Source organism: Cyrtonyx montezumae, unplaced genomic scaffold, assembly GCF_038088225.1.
Source record: "Cyrtonyx montezumae isolate F1298 unplaced genomic scaffold, pur_monq_1.0 scaffold_14, whole genome shotgun sequence".
NCBI lineage: Eukaryota > Metazoa > Chordata > Aves > Galliformes > Odontophoridae > Cyrtonyx > Cyrtonyx montezumae.
In genome coordinates this window covers 1,528,788-1,548,122 of record NW_027071870.1, presented here as the reverse complement: position 1 = coordinate 1,548,122, position 19,335 = coordinate 1,528,788, and the positions used below count along the sequence as shown (strand labels likewise).

At 43.4% G+C, this 19,335-nt stretch overlaps 2 protein-coding genes across 2 annotated transcripts in view; one reads left to right on the top strand and one right to left on the bottom strand.

Annotated features, from left to right (window-relative positions):
• Positions 1-19,335, bottom strand: part of PDK4 (pyruvate dehydrogenase kinase 4) — a 184,647-nt gene that overhangs the window by 142,424 nt on the left and 22,888 nt on the right. The window lies entirely within an intron of this gene.
• ASB4 (ankyrin repeat and SOCS box containing 4) lies at positions 8,679-19,060 on the top strand. Its single transcript, XM_065731557.1, has 5 exons — positions 8,679-8,892; positions 12,021-12,320; positions 14,805-15,295; positions 16,889-17,002; positions 18,228-19,060. The coding sequence occupies exons 1-5, from the start codon at positions 8,679-8,681 to the stop codon at positions 18,414-18,416; spliced, it is 1,308 nt and encodes a 435-aa protein (XP_065587629.1). The 3' UTR covers positions 18,417-19,060.

Genomic DNA, 19,335 nt, shown 5'->3' with positions numbered 1-19,335 from the left:
TACCTACTCTCCTGTACAGCCTGTTGGATTACACACACTGCTGCCTTATCTTTAGTGCTCATCACTTGTTCACTGCATATGGCCCTTATGAGGTGCCACTAATTTAGTTTACTTATTAACAGTCCAGATAATATATTATCTGCTTATTCTTTTGGTAGATTCTCGCATAGTTGCTCCCAGAGGGTAACGGTTAATACACTGCTGAAGCGTATCTGCCCAGGATTTATGCAGGTTAGGACAACCCTGCTATGGCACCACAGATCTCCTAATGCAGATACTTGGTTGCAGTGTATCTGAACTCAGAGCAGAAGAGAAAACTGTCCAAAGATTTATGTTGTATTATGTTATAATTTTAAACAAAATAAAACCAATTCTGGTGAGGAGGATATCTCTCCTTATTAATCAGTGAAAGAAATTTACTCAAGTCACACCAATCTTGTCCATTTAGCCAGTAATGCCACTGATGTGAATTAGAAGGAGCCAAGATGACAGCCAGAGCCTCAGGCTGGTGTGGGCAAGTTCCAGCTTCACATAGAGAGCGTGAAGATCAGAGGAAAACCATACTCTGGCTAGAAGATGAAACCTTTCTCTTCCCTCACTCAAAGGGTCCCTGTGACTGTTTTCATGTCACTGTAAAGTCACCATGGGGTTTGCACACCTTGGGGACCAGAGGCCTGCAGCCCGTGCCACCTCAGCGCTTTGGCCAGGAGTGGAGTACCTGGCAGGCAGTGGGGCAGGACCAGCACTGGACTTGGGGCACTTCTCTGGGGACAGACAGGGACATGGGCCCGCTGTGCGTCCCCTTTGTGGGGCCTCTGGGAGGGCAGGGCCATGGGGAGCTGGAGTCCAAATCTGCTGTGGCCTCACTGGGCAGAGCTGGCAGCCTCAGAGCTGACATGGTGTCCTGGGCTTGATCAGATAGGGGAAACTCAGGGGACAGGGACAGGTAGTGCTATTGGTGCCCTTGGGAACCCAGCATGCATTTGACAATAGATTCTGCAGCAAAGCTACCAAGTTATTTTCAGCTCACCTTATACTTCATGGAGGAAAATCAGTATTTCCAGAATATGTCTAATCTGTTTTTGACTTCCAATTTCAGACAGATGGAATTGCACCCTAACAGACATCTCCACAACCTCCCAAGTGGTGATGTGACAAATGTAGGAGTCAGATGACTACATGGTAGATAATATGGGCAAGGGAGGAAAAAAAGTTCTCCTGTCTGACTAGAGCATTATTCTGCTGCATAAACCTTCTTATGCTTTGTCAGGGGCACAGAAGTCTGGTTTTGAGAAAGGTGATGGCAAAAAATGAATAATTGCATCTTCTCCTACGTACATATCATTACTTCAGAAACATTCCCACTGCCTCTCCCTGTGCAAAAATCTTCCAGTAGCCTCACCAGAAGAGGATGGAGTGGTTCACAGGCTCCTTCACACTGCTGTTCCCCGAGAGAAGATACATTTCAAGCAGGAATATACACAAGACTTCAAGTTACCATTTCTCAAAGGGAAGTACGTTATTGACGAGATTAGGGCTGTGACTGGATGATAAGTGGGTTGATACAGTTAAAGGCTGGATATAAAGTGTTTTCTTGAAATAGCAAGGCTGTTCTCCTGGCGCTTTTCAATTTTAGATAGCTTTAGATGCAATTCACCAGACCTTTGGCATGACTATTATATTGATACTAAAAGGTATCAGTCTCCCAAGGCTTTTGATACTTCAGAACTCTTTCTTATTCTAGATTAGCGTGCTTTGTTGGTGATAAAGAAATCACAGAAAGTGCAGCATTTTGTCTTTCAGGTCCTCGCATAATTACTGAAAAGAGTCAAAGTCATAACCTTTGTTTTAAACTCAGTACAACCTCTTACTGACTTAACTAAGAATATGGGTGGTAAAAAGAATAAAAAATAGTTAAATGAGGGCTTGGCCTGCAGAAAGAAAATAAAAGCAAAGCAAAAATAAAGCCTACATCCTATTCCTAGACAAGGCTACTGAAGAAATTGTGATTGGTTACTATGGCAACAGATTTTTAAATGGAAATAAAACTCCTTCAATATTGCAAGCACATTTTGCTATACAGGTCTAATAAATGCATTCAGACCTCATTAAAGTGAATTTAATTTTGCAATAGGCATTTCATGTAATGTTATGGACACCAGTACGTGAAGAATCAAAATATAAATGGTTCTAAGACGTGCATGGTTTTACCATGTTAGTGCTTCAAACAATCAGAGGCAAATAGTTATTTTCTTTCCTCTGGAAATCTTTTAATAACTGGTACAAATCAAGGCAACTGCGAACTTAAAGGACAAATATTTGCATTTGTTTTCCTGGCTTTTATACTAATAGACTCAGGATCAACATATTTGGATATTTCTGTGTAATACACAAATTTGTTCACAGAGCCTTCACTGTGACGGCCAGTGGGGGAGTAAAGATTCTCGCTCCCTTTGCTTTGCAGCCCCCACAGCAGTGCCAAGGCTAAGCCAGCCTTGCATCATTCATGCACAGTTCTGATACCTGTCAATAGGAGCCAGAAGACATGCAGTGTGAGCACTTATCCAATAAAAACAGTATTTAATATGCACATTTTTTTAGACTAATGGAGCTGTCCTATTACTTACTCAAGTAATGATTTGGTCTGTCACATTCAGGGAAGGTATATCTTAATACTAGGAAGGAGCAAGCTTAACAGCTTTCGTCGCTTAGAAATGAAACAAACAAACCACTGTTTATCAGTGACTGATTTATCAAGAAACAGTGGGAAACACAGGCTACAGGAGAGACAGAAAACATTCATCAAAAACTCTGGCACATTCATATGAGTGAATGGTGATTACGAACCACTGCAGGCCTGCATTGTCCCTACCTGCATCCCCACTTCAAATAGCCTCGTTGTTTATGCACTGCTGATTTAGTGATATCTCCTCTTCCCTCTTCACACATTCCACCCTTTTGTCTGATTATTCCACATGCTTTATTTCAACATCACTTCAGATTTAGTCCCTCAGAGTAGGAACAGTCCTACTAGCAAACAGCTGGATGTTTGATGGCTGTTCAGAGAATACTGCTTCTGCTGGATGTGTTAATATGCCTTCATGCCTCAATGTTCAGACCCCAAAGGACTGGTGTTTTAGAGCATTGCTACACTTGCAAAACTGGAAATCCTTTCACACTTTGGCTGTTTGCCTGTCCATAGACCTCAGTCGCTTTATTTGATACATATCTAGCATATAGGAAAGATCTCACCCACACCAGCTGAGCTCTGCACAAATGTGATTTCGGCAGGCAAGGCAGAAGTGGCTGGAACAGCCTGGTGAGAATGTCTCACCCGCAGCCAGCAACTGTCAGAGTGCAGCAGCAGGCAGCCCTGCCAGGGAGCCAGGCCAAGCCACAATCTGGCCTGGAAGAGGGCAGGGGAGACACAGCCGCCCGTGGGGCTCTTCCTCCATGAGATGAATTGTTTTTGTCTCTCTGCTGTGAAGCAACACTTGTGTCTAAAGCACTGCTTTCCACAGACTTAATTTAAGCCCACAGATCATGCCTCTTTTCATCAGGATGAAAAAATGTAAGAGATTCATGCCATAAGTTGTCTTACAAAATCCCACCGCTTTAACTATTGTCAGATGATACAATAAAAAGCTGAAGAAAAAGCAAGAAAGAAGAAGAATTTTCCAATAAACATACTTAGGTAAGGTTTTTTTCCCCATTGATTAAAAACCCTGTTCATCTGATTTTATATGTATGCAGCCTGTTCACAGTACTCATATCCTTGAATTCAAGGGAACCTGCAAGTATTTTATGTGGATAAAAATATAATTTAATTGTTTTGGAAAGAAGTGGATTTTGTGCAGGTTTTTAAAAGCACCAGCTATTAAGTAAGTAATATTAGGGGTTATTTTTGAGAGATGATTTCCTACTATTCCATCTTAAACTCAACAGCTACGACCATAACACCAATAGCTAAGCCAACTCTAATACCCTATAACGTCTGGACATCCTAACAAATAAACTGATAATAGAGGTTGGAATAATCTGCAAAAACAAAGGAAATGGATCCCTGGAGCTGAAGGTGGAAATAGCACTCATGGAAACCACAAAGATATCCACAAAAGAATAGCTACACTTTTGTTATGAAGCTCTGTGAGAACAAAATTCAGGATTCCTGGCATCAATCTTTGGTTTCATAATACATAACCCTTAAGATAAAGCACGACCGTGATACATATTTCTAAATTCTACTTGCTTTACTGAAGACAGAAGTGGAAGGCCTGGACTCTGGAAAGTTCCTAGCTCCTAGGAGTGTGACTGCCAGCACCTCAGAAGTCTGATGTCTGAGTGCCTCTGAGGATCTGGGATAGTTTTTTCTCCATCCAAGGCAAGTGAGAATAAGAGTGAAACAATGCAACACAAAGCAAGAAGAGGAATCCAAAATGATGACACACAGTTGGTTTCAAGTTAACCATCCACAGGGATGATTTTATGAAGAGGATTTTTCTCAAAGGATGACCTACAAGCTGAGCACCTGGAGAATATAGATTGCACCTATTCTAAGAAATAAAGCAGGAAACGTGGGGAAGTTTTACATAATCTTCACAGTCAGCATTCTGGAAGAAGACTGATGAAATGTAACACTGGCTAAAGCATGCAGAAGGATGTATAACAAGGAAAAAAGATCAACATAAATATTGGAAAAAGATGTATGATACAAGTGGGTAAAGGACTGTGCTTAATTCTGCTTGAGAATTGAGAGCAGCCAAAGAGAGACGAGAGCAGTGTAGGCAGCGGGGCTGCAAAGCCTCCTTGATGCTGCCAGTGCTGCAAGTGTCACGGCAGAGTGAGGGTTTGCTATCACTTCTGCAACAGCATTTTTAAGAGCATGTGCTCTTCAGAAGAAATGAAAGTGTGGGATTAACTCAGTGATCTGTTTTCTTGCTTCAGGGCCACAGACCTGAAAGTCAGTACGTTTCCTTCTTTAACATGCCAGGCTTCTAAGCAGCGCAGACGGCGTCACATGGAGGCTGTATTATTCCTGCTTAAGTAACCCGCTTTAGCCAGCAACCTGCTGGGGGAAGGAAAGGGCACAGCTGAAGTCTCACCAGCCTGCCAGGCTCAGAGCTGCAGGCTGCAGGCTGCACGCTGCACTCACGGTTCCCCCCCGGCACTGCCTCTGACTGCGATGGGAAGTGCGTGCTTCAGCTCTCAGCTGGGATAGCTTTTTGTATTGCAGCTGGGAGCGGCTCTGCCATTTGCATCAGAGCCACTCCTTTGGAGCACTTTTCCTTTTGCTGGCTGTCTGCCTGCCCCAGCACTGGGTTTGGAATGTTGATCTTCACCTCCAGATCTCCACGGTCAGGATCATTCCCTGTGCCGCTGGGAGGTGTGAGCTGTGCGGGTGCAGCACATCACTGCGCTGAATGGGCAGGTGCCAGCGAGGGGCCTGGCTCCTCCCTAGGTACTCACAGCTCACTCTACACAGCCTGCCAGTACACTTTCTCCTTAAGGCTATCTTTGTCTTTGATTACCACATCTCTGGCTTTCATCTAAGCTCCTCTCATAACATCACCCTGGTGCTCCTCACGCCCACCCCTTTGGGCAGGTTTCCCTGGCTCAGCAATGCTGTTCAGTGCCCAGCCTAATAGAACTCATGGCCCACTGAGACCGGTGTAAATATTTCCCTTGAAGGATTTTGGACAAGCCTGCAATAACCCACTTTACTGGACAAAGAGGGGCCTCAGCAGCCTGTTTGCAGTCAGTAATGGCACTCGCGCTGCCTGAAGTGGAAAGCAGCAAGTGTCCCAAAAGCACGGCCTTTCCTTCTCCTTGAGGCAGCCCTGCCCTGCCATAATTACCAGATCCAGACATGTAGGTGTCTGTGAGCCTGTGGCTCATCCTGTGAGGAGAGGTGCTGGGTGACACTGCGTACAGCTGAAGGAAGGCCTGGGAAATGGGGTGGGGGGAGGTGGGAGCTGTCTTCCCTCTGAAAATGTGCATCTGCGTTAGCTGTGTCATTTATACCACTGATTCTAAATACAGAAACCATATTTCTTGGTGGATGCAGTGTGTGCCGTCACAGCAGTCTCAAGTCTAACCTATAAATATAATTAATGTTGATGCTGTTATTTATATTAAACAAGCGATGAGCCATTGTTTCGCTGCGAGATGCTCTGAATATTTGGCAGCCCTGGAGCCTGCATGACATCAGTTTTGAATTTCAAAATCAAACTGCCACCTTGTGGCATGGTGGGGAGAAATCTGTTGGAAATTATCTGCAGCAAAAACAGAGATGTATGGTGAAAACTGGTCTCTTAGCCCCACCAATGGCTTGCCATATTTACATAGTCTTAAATATATCTTTAATACACTTTGAGGAAATGCCTATTTTTTTGTCTTCCATTAGAAAGTTCGTCTTTTTGTTATTATTTGTCAGTTTAAAGTACAAAACCACTTCCTTACTCTCAAATGTAATTGTACTGAAATCACCAGTGTACTTACACAAGTATATTTTTATGGCTAGATTAAAATGCAGCTTATAGGGGAGCTATAGTTATAATAGCAACAGATATCTATCATGGTTTCCTTTCTCTATTTTAAACTAATTTGTCTTAAGATCTTTATGAGAATCAGAGCACAGCCATACCAGATACCAAAGGTGAGTGCATCTGAGGTGCACTCCCTGTGCATCCTCTTGGGCCATGACAAATGAGAGGTGATTGTAACCAGCTTTCTCTTTCGTTATGGGCCTAGCTCTCACAAATTACTTTGCCTTGGTTGTCATCCAAGAGCAAACAGTGTGCCAGCAGATGTGCAACTTGTGCATCTCAGCCTTCAGGTGGCACTGAGGAGATGCACTGCATGATCCTTTCAGCATATGGCTAGATTGAATGTGCTCGTGTCATCTAATGCTGTTCGTGAAAGGCAGATGAAAAACTAGTCCATTTCAAACCAAAATGTGTAACTGAGGTCAACTACATATCAGTGCTTTGTACATCCAAGACTTCTGAGAAACATAGTGGTTATAAAATAAAATAGTGTGAGTAACAAGAAGTCCATAGGATCTGGGTTCACATTTGTCCCTCTGCTCGTGCCAGACAAGCATTAACACTGTCCTTAAAGCATGGGGTGCAGTTATCTGCTGAGAAGAGCAAAGCAAGAGGGAGACAGGAGGGAGTGTAATCATATGGTGAGTGTGCTGCTAACCCTCCCTAAAGTAAGCCCAGAAAGACACAGACAAGCTACAGCACCAGGGAAAGACTTTTTCCTTCCACTGTCTCAGTTACAAGCCTGTGTGCAATACTTAAAGGAAGTATTTCTGACAAAGTATTCTTTACATATATCAAGTGCTCACAGATTTCACAGTTCTTCATAAACTGCTGTCCTGTAACATCTGTGGTGAGCATCCCATGGGTGGGGATGCTGCAGGTGCTCTTGGAGCTGCCTAAAACACCTACACAGGCTGCCTTGACTTACAGCATCATCCAGCTTTCACATCTCCATCAGTCTGCTTGGAAGCCAGACTCACAGGAAAAGTAGATGTGAAGATTTCTTCTTAATGGTTGTGTGCAGTCTGCCTTGCTGTGTGGTGATGAAGCATGAAGAGTCTCCTGCTAGCTATGATCCCAGCCCATGGCCCAAGCAGATGCATGTATGAGCCACTCCTACATGAGGCCTGGTATCAACGGCTTTTGTTGGTTGAATCATGGGTTTGCATCGTCACAAATCAGTGTTGACACAGGGACAGGGCTGGCACAATGAGAAAATAAAGGGAGGAGGTGTTCAGAGGGTGCTGGGATTGTGGGAGGGAGGCGGAGGTGGCTGGGAGATGGAGAGAATTTAGTTGAAGGGTATGTAGGGTGGGAGGAGAAGTGTCTACAAAGCTGTGTGGCCTCTTCAGCTTGCACAAGTGAATTCGCAAGTAAAGTCTCTGTTTTATGAGCTCTTCATCCTATACTGAGGCCATACAGCTCTGCAGCATTGCTTCTTGTGGGGGCACTTCCAACTGCCACTGCTATTGAGGCACTCCTGCTGCTCAGGGCATTATAGAGGGGAAAGAGCTGGATCAACATAGCCATCCTCGAGGCTTTACATACTGGGGCACCTGTGAGCCCTGCAAGCTGGGGGCAGTAGTGGAGGCCTGGCCTGATGGTCAGAGGAATGAAAACAGGACCAAGAGGACCAGTGCTGTCCTGCAAAGAGTGAGCTGCTTCCCGCTGGAAGAGTGCCTTGGGAAGTGATTTTTTCTTTCTGAAATGCATTAGTTGGAAGGCAGAGAGAGCATCACATCCCACTACCAAATCAGCAGTGGTAACTACGAAAGGAAATGTGTTTCTCCAGTTGAGAAACAACACCAAAAGGGCAAATGTCTTTTAATATAACATGGCAGGAGCAGAAGTTAACCATGTGGTTAATGAAGCTTAATGTGCATAAAACCTGTAGAGAAATTATTTTTTCTGGTGTTATTGCTAGTATGTCTGTCCTCACTTTCATAAAAAGAGTGTGGTGATATCTAAGAGTGGTATTTTGATGCCTGAAATGCTCCTCATATAAATAGAACAAGCAGATCAGCATGACCAAGTGATAAAATTACCTTCTGGTCTTCAGGAACTTCAGCATGTAACTGCGCTATAGGGACTTCAGTGTACCCCTCTTCACAGCACAAATAAATTGGTTTGGAAATGGAAGTGGAGGAGACATACGAAAAAGGAGAGAATATGCAGGGGAAAATGACTCGAGCTGAAGCTGCAAAATTAGTGAAAAAGAATTTTCTGGAAGCCCTGAAGTCCAATGACTATGAAACACTGGAAGAGCTCTTGAACCAAAAGAAAATAGATGTGGACACGGTGTTCGAAGTGGAAGATGAGAATCTGATTCTAGCGTCCTACAAACAAGGTAAATGTGACAGCATTCACAGGCCAGGAAGCAGGTGGGCTTGGGGAGTTTTCCAGAAACTGTGGCCTTGTGTTCCCTCTAAAGCTGCAGCGTAGGGTGGCTCATGGGGAGCAGTGTCAGGAGGCTCATGTGGCCACAGCCACTGCTGGAGGGGAGCTTAGCTGTGCTGTCAGCCTTGGCGGAGGCCAGGCCAGAGAGCAGCACCAGCCTCCATGTCACAACTGCAGCCCTAAGGGGGCCTGAAAAGAGGAGATCTTTGCTATTTCCTCATGAAGGATTTGAGTGCAAAGCCCAGAATAGGCCCATGCTATGAAGTATACAAATTTCTTGCATGTTCTCCATCTCATTAATGGACCATTTAGAAACACAAAATACCCAATCTCTTCCTTTTTCCATTTTCAATAGTGCAATGAATTCTCCTTAACTTAGGGGATCTACAGAAATTGTGTGGGTTTGAATGTCGCTGGTGGGGAGGAGCTGTACTTTTCAAGCTCACAGAAAGGGAGGAAGTGTTAGTTCATCAAACCAGAGAAGTCATCTGGAACAACAACACAACCAGGCAAGACTTCTCAACTCTTTTGGAGTTTACCAGTTGTCAGGCAGATACCAAATTTCCAAAAACTTATAATTCAAAACAGTGAAGCAAATCTGCTTTCTGCTAAAACCAGCTTACATTGTTACTTGCTAAAAAGACTCCTCATGGGTATCTAGAAGACAGTAGTGATCAGCTTTTGCCAGAAGTGTGCATGGAGATAAACACCAGTCTTAGCAGCACAGCAAATACCCTTTTTTTTCTTTTTCTGCGATATAATGGATGGACAACATCCCTCCTCTTCCCTTTTCCTGTGTTTACCTGATGTTTAGTGATCAGCCTCTGCTCCTTTGATTACATAAGGGTGAGGATGATTCAGTCAGAAATTCCCCTGGGGTCAGCATCTGAAGTAACCCACACAATGATGAATTTATCTTATAATACCTTTTCCTCTGTCCTCAGCAGGCTAAAATACATTTTGGTTCAGGTTTGAAACTGCAGAAATAATGTTTGGACCTCTAATTGTGGATGTTTTGGCAGCAAATACTAACCTCTCTTTTGTACAAGTCTCTCTTCAAATGGTAGAGGGATAAACGTACCCCTTGGCCTAAATCACAGCAGTGTATCTACAGAAGGTGCTCCATCAGCTATCATGCAAATTTTGCTTTCTGAAAGGAGTTAGCTAAGTATTCTGTTAAGTCTGTTAAGTATTCAAACAGGTTGAGCTTTGCCACAGCCCCAAGTGATGAAGGGGAAAGAGGAAGCCACTGGTGGCAGAGGGGCTTTGCTACCTCTCTTACAAGAGGCCCCCCTTTTGGGACCATGGCTTCTTTCCACTCCAAGAGACAAGTAAGCAGGAAGAGGCCTCCCACATAGGCTGTTCCCACTGCCTGTCCAGTGCCAAGTTCCATCTCCTTCAGTTCAGGAATGTCTGTGGCTCTAGTGGAGGACATGGGAGATGCTCCTTCAGGATGTCTGCCAACATCACCCACCCACAGCAGCACAAAGGAGATAAAGAGTGGTCTCAGATAGGAGAACTGTGGCTGTGTGATGAGATAACTTAGCTTTTAAGGACCACTTTCCTGCCGTTACTTACAATTTGTGTAAGTAATAATACATATGTGTATTTTTGGTCCCCCAGGCTCAGTTCAGTGTAGGATCAAGTTGGTTACAAGAAGAAATGCAAAATGTGAATCCAGGCAGGGAAATGACTCAAGAAACCTGCTATGCTGTGGCTACAGCATACCTTCTTTGCACCCAGTTTGGGGGCATGTGATGAAAAAGTTTTTCTCTCTGCCAACAGCAGTTTGTTTCTACCTCTTTCCTCTCTCCATCTCTCTTCCTATCTAATACAGCACACATTAAAACTCTAGATGTTGTGTCCATCTGAAATTAAGTTGGAAAATCTACATAGAGGTCAGGACTCAAAATTTAAGGTCTGGATTAATCTGACCTCATTACACATCTGTAGTACTTTCCTGTCTTTAAAATAATAACAATATTTACCAGCAACTTGTCCAAGGAGATCAAAATAAATTAAACCAACATTTTATAGGCACGTTCTGGCTAAAAAGCAGCTGCTATACCTTAAAAATAAATATAGAAAAGGATAAAAAGGAAGTTTTAGTCTTCTGCCCTTCTGCATAGTACTGTATTTTTCTTTTGTAAAGCAAATGATCATAGTAATCACGTCAGAGTCTGTCTCTGAGCAGTCATGAGGCATGCAGTCCTATCTTTGGAACATATATTTAAGTGCTGTTTGGTCTTACACATGTTTGTATGTGGGGAATAAAAAAATAAAAGAAAAAAGAAAAAGAGAAGACTGTGACATTTTCAGACAAATATCTGAACATTTTGGAGACAAATTTCATGTTGAACTCCCCTGTTTCCATTTGGTTCTACCCAATTCACAGAAGCATCAGAACTCCTCACTCCATGCCCCTCAGGGGCAGTAGCTGGCAGAAGGGCTGTGATACTTTGCCACACTACCACATTGTCAGGGGTCATCTACATGCAGTGCATCACCAGGAGTACAAATCCAGCTCCTGGAACATGTGATCTTGCAATGTCCCATGCAGAAACAGCAGGATGAGCTATCCATTGAATCACCGACCTAGGCAGATTCTACATTCTTATTCCAATAACACCTTTGTTCAGCTGTTGGCAGACTGAAAAGACCATTTCCCACATATTTTTCAGCTGATGGTTTTTTAAATGCCCTGAGGTGTTTTTTTTCTGTTTCTTTTTTTAATTATTTTTATTTTTTAAGATTATTATTAATCCGTCTACAGAGGTCAGTAGGAAAAAAAACAACAACAACAACAACAACAACAACAAAAAAACACCCTGCCTTCAGTGCATCTATATGGGAATTATCTCTTCAAAAGGCAGACTATTCAGCACCCATGGTAAAAGTACCTAACGAAAATGAAGTTATGCTTGAGATAACTTTGTGTGCACTGAACTCTAGCTGGTAAAATTACAGTAAATTAAACCAAAACTCCAATCTTCCCTTCCTCCTCAGTTGTCCTCAGTAGATGGATAATCCAAAGGAAAATCTTAGCCAAGGATGGTAACACTTTTTTGCTTTGTACAGGATACTGGCTGCCTAGTTACAAATTAAAAATATCCTGGGCAACTGGACTTCATCTGGCTGTCATGTATGGGCATCTGGAGAGTCTTTCAGTCCTGCTCAATCACAAAGCTACGATCAACTGCCGGCCCAACGGGAAAGCTGCAATCCACATAGCATGTGAAACAGCAAATGTTGAGTGTCTCAAGATCCTGTGCAACCATGGAGCTAAGCTGAACTGCTTTTCAATGAGTGGGCAGGCGCCCTTGCACTTCTGTACGACACTAACCTCCATTCCTTGTGCCCAGCAGCTGATTTGGAGAGGTAAGGGAAAGTTCTGGATGGTCTCTGTGGTCTTTCCTGGGAGACAAGTTTCCAAATCCATGTATATTTATCCCTTCCATTCACAGCTGATTCGCCTGTTTATCTCCAACTACTTCTCCCCATCTCTTTGACCAGCTGAAGTTTCTCCTGTCCCTCCCTGTCCCTGGTTACCAGCCCTTGCTTCCATTTCAGTGTCTCCAGCCCACTGCCTGATCATTCCCCAGCAGTAGAGCCCCTCTGAATCAGATAATTTCTTTTTCTCTACATTTTTTTTCTGTCTTCCTCATCTAGATTTACTACTGAAAGGCTCTCAGGTTAAAGTGCACCCCTAACCTCTTGTTCCTTGCACAAATTTCCTTGCTCTTCATAAATTCTTCCATCCAGTTGTGTTTTAAGACCGAACCCTGACAGAACAAATGTAGTTTTTCATACTGTCTCTTAGTTTGCAGGCAGTCAGATTCTCATATCCATATAGGAACATGTTGAAAAAAGGCTATTATATAATATTTTGTTTTCCTGAAGCTAGATATGTTATATCTCTGATTGGCTGTAGCAAATGAAGCTATGAATAGATGCAATTCACAGATAAATATATTGATGTTCCTTCCACTGTGTCCTTAACACAAGGAAGCTGACTCGGGACTTTTTAAGATAGATATAAAGGGTATAGCAAAGTCAGGCAGCTCCAAGTCCTGAGTTACAAATAGACAGATTCCCTTATTTGTCACACTGTACCATGGCAAATACCTTTCTCTTTCTGCTATATACATCGTTATTGAAAGCTTCTCTCGAGATGCAGAGACCAACTATGATTTGTGGACAAGGGTATCTGAAACCACAAATGAATAACCACACTGCATTACTTCTGCTGAGAAGATACATGTTATTTTGTTTGTTAGAAAGGAAATAAATGCTGCCTGTTGTATCTTGCCCAAAGCAAACAGGCCTGACAGCAGGAGCTGCATTTGCTACCATGGAAAAGCTTAAAAATCAAATGTACTGGTACAAAATGCAGCAAATGAAAGGAAATATTCTGCAGGCTTTCTCCACCCACCTATCAGCAAGCAAATAACAGTGCTTTGTGAGCCAGCCACTTTCCCCAAGCATTTTGTAAACTTGAATTTTGATGTGAACTAAAAGCAGAGGCTCCTAACGAAACAGGTAAGGTCTGGAGCGAACTGTGGCAGGTGTGCACACTCAGCACCACCCAAAAGCTGTTGACAGGTTTTTGCTGATGCCCTGAGCTGAGGTCTCATCAGGTATCTCCCACCCCACCATCTGCGCCCGGTGGTGTCACACCGGGTCAGTGCAGGCAGAGGCAGTTCAGCCCTTTCTGGCTTGGGCAACTGGCCAGCCAGGCACAGCTCTGCCCGGATTTGTTTACCGCCTCCAAACTTACATTGCTGGTACACTCACGGACATGTAACACAAGAAACAGCCAGCCAGGTTTAACGGGATTAGCACGCAGCCCAGCGGTGATTACTGACTTCTCTTCCTCCCTCTCTGACATGACTCCTCGCTTCAGTTTAAGTTTGGCCACGTACGGGCCACTTGACTGGAGAGGGGTGGCCACACAGCTTGCTTTTGCACGAGTGCTTTATCGACTGCTTGCCAAGGCTCATGGTACAAGGAGCAGCTCTTGGCTACACTACTGCCAGCATTGACTTCAGCACCTTCGACCACTGGAACAACTCCCTTGCCCTCCCCAGCCTACTAGCTCTGCAGTACACTGATACATAACAGTATATGTACCCACTACGTGGACACTATAAATATATGTTTTATCGTGTAGTTTTGCTTTGCTCTGGGGGATGGGGTCCTGCCAACCATTCTTCTGTTCTAATAAGCAGTGTTCAGTATTCTTCCCCCCAGCAATTTGCATTTCTTTAGAGCAAATTGCTGGTAGCTGGAAAGGACAAGGGAAAGTCCTGCTGAGCGGGCAGGAGCCCAGCAGCCTGGGCTGGTTTCAGCTCTCGGCGGAAGCCCCGCCAACTGCGTCCTGCGGCAGCTCCGTGCTGGGCAGCAGATGGCGATGTTGCTTCAGCTGGGATATAAACTCCGTGCAAATAGCTGTTACACTGTGGAGTCTAATTTCCCTTCCTTTCCCTCCCTCCCTCCCTTCGATATCATCTATGGAGTACGGGTAACAATCTCATTTTTCCCTTCATTTCTTTATAGGAAAAAGCACTTTAGACAGATTTGAACCTGAATGCTACTCCAAAGCAATGTTTAGACAAGGTATTCTATCAGCTCAGGGCCAATCCACAACAGTGGGAGTTGGATCCAAGAGTCTGAGGTTTTTAAGGGTTTCCCAGAGGTCTAAGAAATGCAGAATCCATATCTCTTGCTATTTGCATTACTACAAGCATCTTTCAAGTTTAATGCCCATCCCCACCATCTCCTTGGGTAGCACAGCTCTAGCAGAGAGGTGTCTGAACCAGGATTTTCTTGCCTTGACTGCTTCCCGTAATCTTTCCTTGTCAGGAGCCAACGTGAACATAAAAACCAACAACCAAGATGAGGAGACCCCTCTGCACACTGTGGCACGTTTGGGTATCCCCGAGCTCGTGGCCTTCTATGTGGAACAAGGCGCACAGGTCGATGCTCTCAATGCTCACATGGAGACCCCCCTGGCTTGTGCGGCCTACTGGGCCCTCCACTACAAGGACCAGACATACAGCTCCGACCACCACCTCATCTGTCGGATGCTCTTAGACTATAAAGCTGAAGTGAATGCTCGTGATGAGGACTTCAAATCTCCCCTCCACAAAGCTGCCTGGAACTGTGATCATGTGCTGCTGCATATGCTGCTGGAAGCGGGAGCAGAAGCCAACATCATGGATGTCAATGGCTGTGCACCCCTACAGTACATCATAAAAGTGACATCTGTGCGGCCAGCTGCCCAGCCTGATGTCTGTTACCAGCTGCTACTGAATCACGGAGCAGCCAGGATATATCCCCTGCAGTTCCACAAGGTCAAGGATAGTCTTGTACAGAGCAGAGGGATGGAGAGAGAGGATGAGTTGAACAGGAGAGAGACAAGAGGGCCTGATAATACTGGGACTTGCAGGAGTCCTGTGAACTATAGTCACAGGACACAGAATGCTCAAAATCTTGTGAGATGATCTGTTACAAGACTGGTATCACTGTTAATGCCAGAAACTAAACCGAGATCCAATTTGCATTCTCAATCAGCCTGAAAACCCAAACTCTGATTGTTGACTCAAGCCTAGTTTTTCAGAGCTGACTGACATTCCCATTTCAGAAAATCTACATGCTTTCATCAAACCTCACTCCAAATATACTTAATTGGGTTGTAGGAAATGTATATTTTATGGCCTCTACCAGAGACTGGAGAAAAGGTGGTTCTGTTTGTCCCTTCTGACCTTTAAAAATACCGGTCCATTCAAACTGAGTTGGATCTCAGTGAAGTTTTGGTCTATTTCCAGGGAATATGGGAAATTAAGGGGAAATTCCAAATCTGGGCTCATAGTTGATGGGAAAAAAAGTAATAATTGTAGGATCCCTCCCAAGGAATTTCTAAAGGTGTTCAAACCCACAGCACTGTAGTTGGCAGATTTCTTACATCAGACAACTAAGTAAGATTGCTGTGGTCAGAACTCATTCTGTCATCTCTGCCCTGAGCATGATTGTACGACTCCTGCACTGTACATACAAAATTTTAACAAGCCAAGCAATCACAAACCGTTGAAAAAAAAATGCCAAAGCTTTGGTTCTGCCCTCCTGAGCCCAGAATGAGATGTCTGTAGCAAATAACTTCCATTTTTCTAAAGTGAGTTTGACAGCCAGACTTGGTTTCTCCTCATCCTGCCTCCATCTTTCCCCTATTGCATGGAGTGGGGCATGGTTCCAATCTATCATTTGTCATATGTATAATATATAGGATGAGGTTTATCCCAGATGGATGCTCTACAGCTTTGTTTGTGAAAGTCTGTGTATGGTGTATGTCAAAATTGTACATAATATAATGTGAATGCAAAGTGTTACTCCATGAATGTCAGTGACAATGAGCTTCATGTTTTTTTATTTCTGAGCTAAGATTTTTAGGCTAAGCAGTGTTTCATGGGCCTTGCGTGGCTTGGAAGTCTTACTTTTGAGCTGTGTTATCTCGTCTTCCTTTAGATTTTCCTATAAAAATGCATTTTGTATTAATTTGATGATGTTTTTTCCTTTTCTGAGCTGCATGAGCTGGAGCAAGGTCTTTGTGCATGGCTTCAACTGGTGTCAAGGCACTCAGTTATAAACAAGTTATCTCTGGATTGAGATGATGAAGTCCCTTGCTGTCAGCAGGCTCTCTGTCTCTAGGACCTATATTCTGTATTTCTGCATGGTGTGCGCAGCTCAACTGGGGCAGCCTCAGGTTTCTTGCTGCGGATTACACAAAGCAGTATAGATGGGGCTTGTGTCTTATCCACCACCATGTGCATCCTGCCCTAAGCCTTTAGGTGCATACATTTCAGTGTGCCCTTATGTTGTTCTTGCCAAGCAGCCAGGCTGTCCTCAGCTTCTTGGTTATACTTAATGATTCCTATAAATCCTGCCTACAGGTGCTACAAGCCTGTCATTCCTACCCCAGGGCTGTGGAGGTGGTTGTCAACAGCTATGAACACATCAAATCAACATCGAAGTGGAAAGCAGCCATACCTGATGATGTCTTTGAGGTAAGCTCTTAATGGGCTGCAAAGGAGTAAAATCCAAGCCTGATATTTATTATCCGCACCTGGCCACAAAAAAAAATGAGTATGGTTTTGAAAGTGAGTAATGTACCATCATGTCTGGGACTTCTCTGGTTAATATCTTTCACTTGACACTAGCTGAACAAAAACTGGATGGTTGTTTGATTTTTTTTTGTTGTTGTTGTTCTTTTTAGACAGGTACCACAATAACTTTATGCCATTTCAATAAATGAAGAAAACATTGGTCTCAGTATCACCCATAGACTTCATGACTTCTACTTTTTCTTTATTTTTTGAGAAATTCTCATTGTGACATTGTGACAGGGGAGTGCTGCAGATGCTCAGCTGTCCTTGAGCTCAGGAAGTGCAAAGGGTTCTGGGTGTGACTGAGGTCTCTTTAGATCTGTCAGAAAGTAAATATATATTTATATTAATCAGAAGATGTTGTAAAAGTATGACATTGCGTGTGTGTGACTGTATATTTTTAGCCTCTGTTGCACAAGCTAAGTTTCTGTGAGTAGGGTTGGTTGGCTGAAATGAAAGGGGGAGTTTACATTAAAAATGAGAGATAATAGAAGGAAGAGATGTTTAAGTGCAAAAATGTGGGACACATTCTGACATAATCGTCCCATTACTTCATAAATTTGCATAATCCAAATATTCCAGTTTAAAATTAGTTCTTGATTAATAATGTGTAAAGTTTTTAGGGTGAACTCAAAACACTGAAGTCTTTTTTCACCTAAGTAATACTAATTAAAAAAATCTTTGTTGAGCTAAAACTGTGTTTAGAAAGGAAATAACTCTATTTATTTTTTTCTTCAAACAAAAAAATCAGTCTAAAACTTTGAACCATTCCTATTAGGAAAAGTCTACTATTGCTCAATTTTTTGTTGAGGTCTCAAAGCTATTTGGCATGGAATTGAAGAAAGGTTGAGACAAATCTATTTTTTTCAACACCCAGATTGTGTCTGTGTATCCACATCTGTCAAGTAGCAGGAGTATTAAGTGAGCTCAGGTCACATGTAAGTTAGACCTATGTAACATCTTCTTTTGTTTCAGCATAACACATCTATACCTGCCAGTGCCACGTGCAGCTGTAAGCACCAGGGCAGCTCTATGAGCTTTTCACTGCTGCTGAGAGCTGTGTTTTGGGAAGGGAAGGAGAGAAGCATATTGCCCTGAAACACTCGTCTTGTTTTGTGTTTTACAGCGACACCAGGATTTCTATGACTCTTTATTCAGTGTGTGCAGCAATTCTCCTCGGTCCCTCATGCACTTATGCAGATGTGCTATTCGGATGACACTGTCAGAACGATGCCACCGAGGCGTCCCCTTGCTCTCCATCCCACTATCCATGAAGAAGTACTTGCTGCTGGAACCTGAAGGAATAATCTACTGAGCCAGTGCCGTGCTGCTGCCTGCACCTTCATGGAGTTGCAGTCCCTGTGCTCACACAGACCTTCCCTTCAGGGCTGTCTGGCACTCAGTGGTCCTTTTCAGAACCTCCTCGGGGAGGCAGAGCTGGAAAGGCACCTCCAAAGGAACACATCCCTGGACACTTTGTTCAGCCTAGCATAAACAACCTGAGCAATGATGCTTCCATTTCTATCAGGATTTATTCCGCTGTCTGCTAGATATTGTTAGGTTCAATCTGAGCAGCCCTTGGTACTGTTTCATTGCAGTTTTCTTCAACTGTCATTTTAGGAGTAAGAGAAAGGATACTGTCAAAAAGTAGCATGTTCATTAGTTATAGGAATGCTTTCCCAGAAAGAAATGGGCAAACTGCTTTGTATCATGATGTCAGCCAGGATTGCAGTAGTTTTCTATGAATCAGTACTGAATTTGGAGTTAATTCATTGTTCACTACATCTGCCTGTACCTTATAAAAATTTGTCATAATACTATCCTTTTTAGTTGTAATATTTTTTTCCATTATCCATCGTAGTTTGGGAATCTGACATTTCTATGTGTTCTTATTGATATCTTGGTCGCTTTTAGAAGATAGCATCCTGCAGCAACAGTAATGTATGATTTGACCTATAGATAAAATCCATTTCTACTCTTTTTTTCTAGTTTGATGCAGTTCAATTGCATTGTTCTTTTAGACACTGGTGACTCTGGGCTCTGATGGAAGGAAGGTAAGCTGAGCTCATCGTCAGAAGCCAGCAACCCCTGACTTCTCACTGCATCTCTGGCTGATGCTGTGATTCCTTATCATCATTATTAACTCTTTGCAAGAGAGCCCACACTTGCTGGGCTCTTCCCATCTGTACAGGAGTGGCCAAGCTGTGCAGAGCCTCCATGCTTTGAGAAGTGGC

Coding starts and splice junctions, on each gene's coding strand:
- ASB4 (XM_065731557.1), top strand. CDS start 8,679: ATGGAAGTGGAGGAGACATACGAAAAAGGAGAGAATATGCAGGGGAAA. Junction 12,321..14,804: donor CCAGCAGCTGATTTGGAGAG/GTAAGGGAAAGT, acceptor TTTCCTTGTCAG/GAGCCAACGTGAACATAAAA. Junction 15,296..16,888: donor ATCCCCTGCAGTTCCACAAG/GTCAAGGATAGT, acceptor TCCTGCCTACAG/GTGCTACAAGCCTGTCATTC.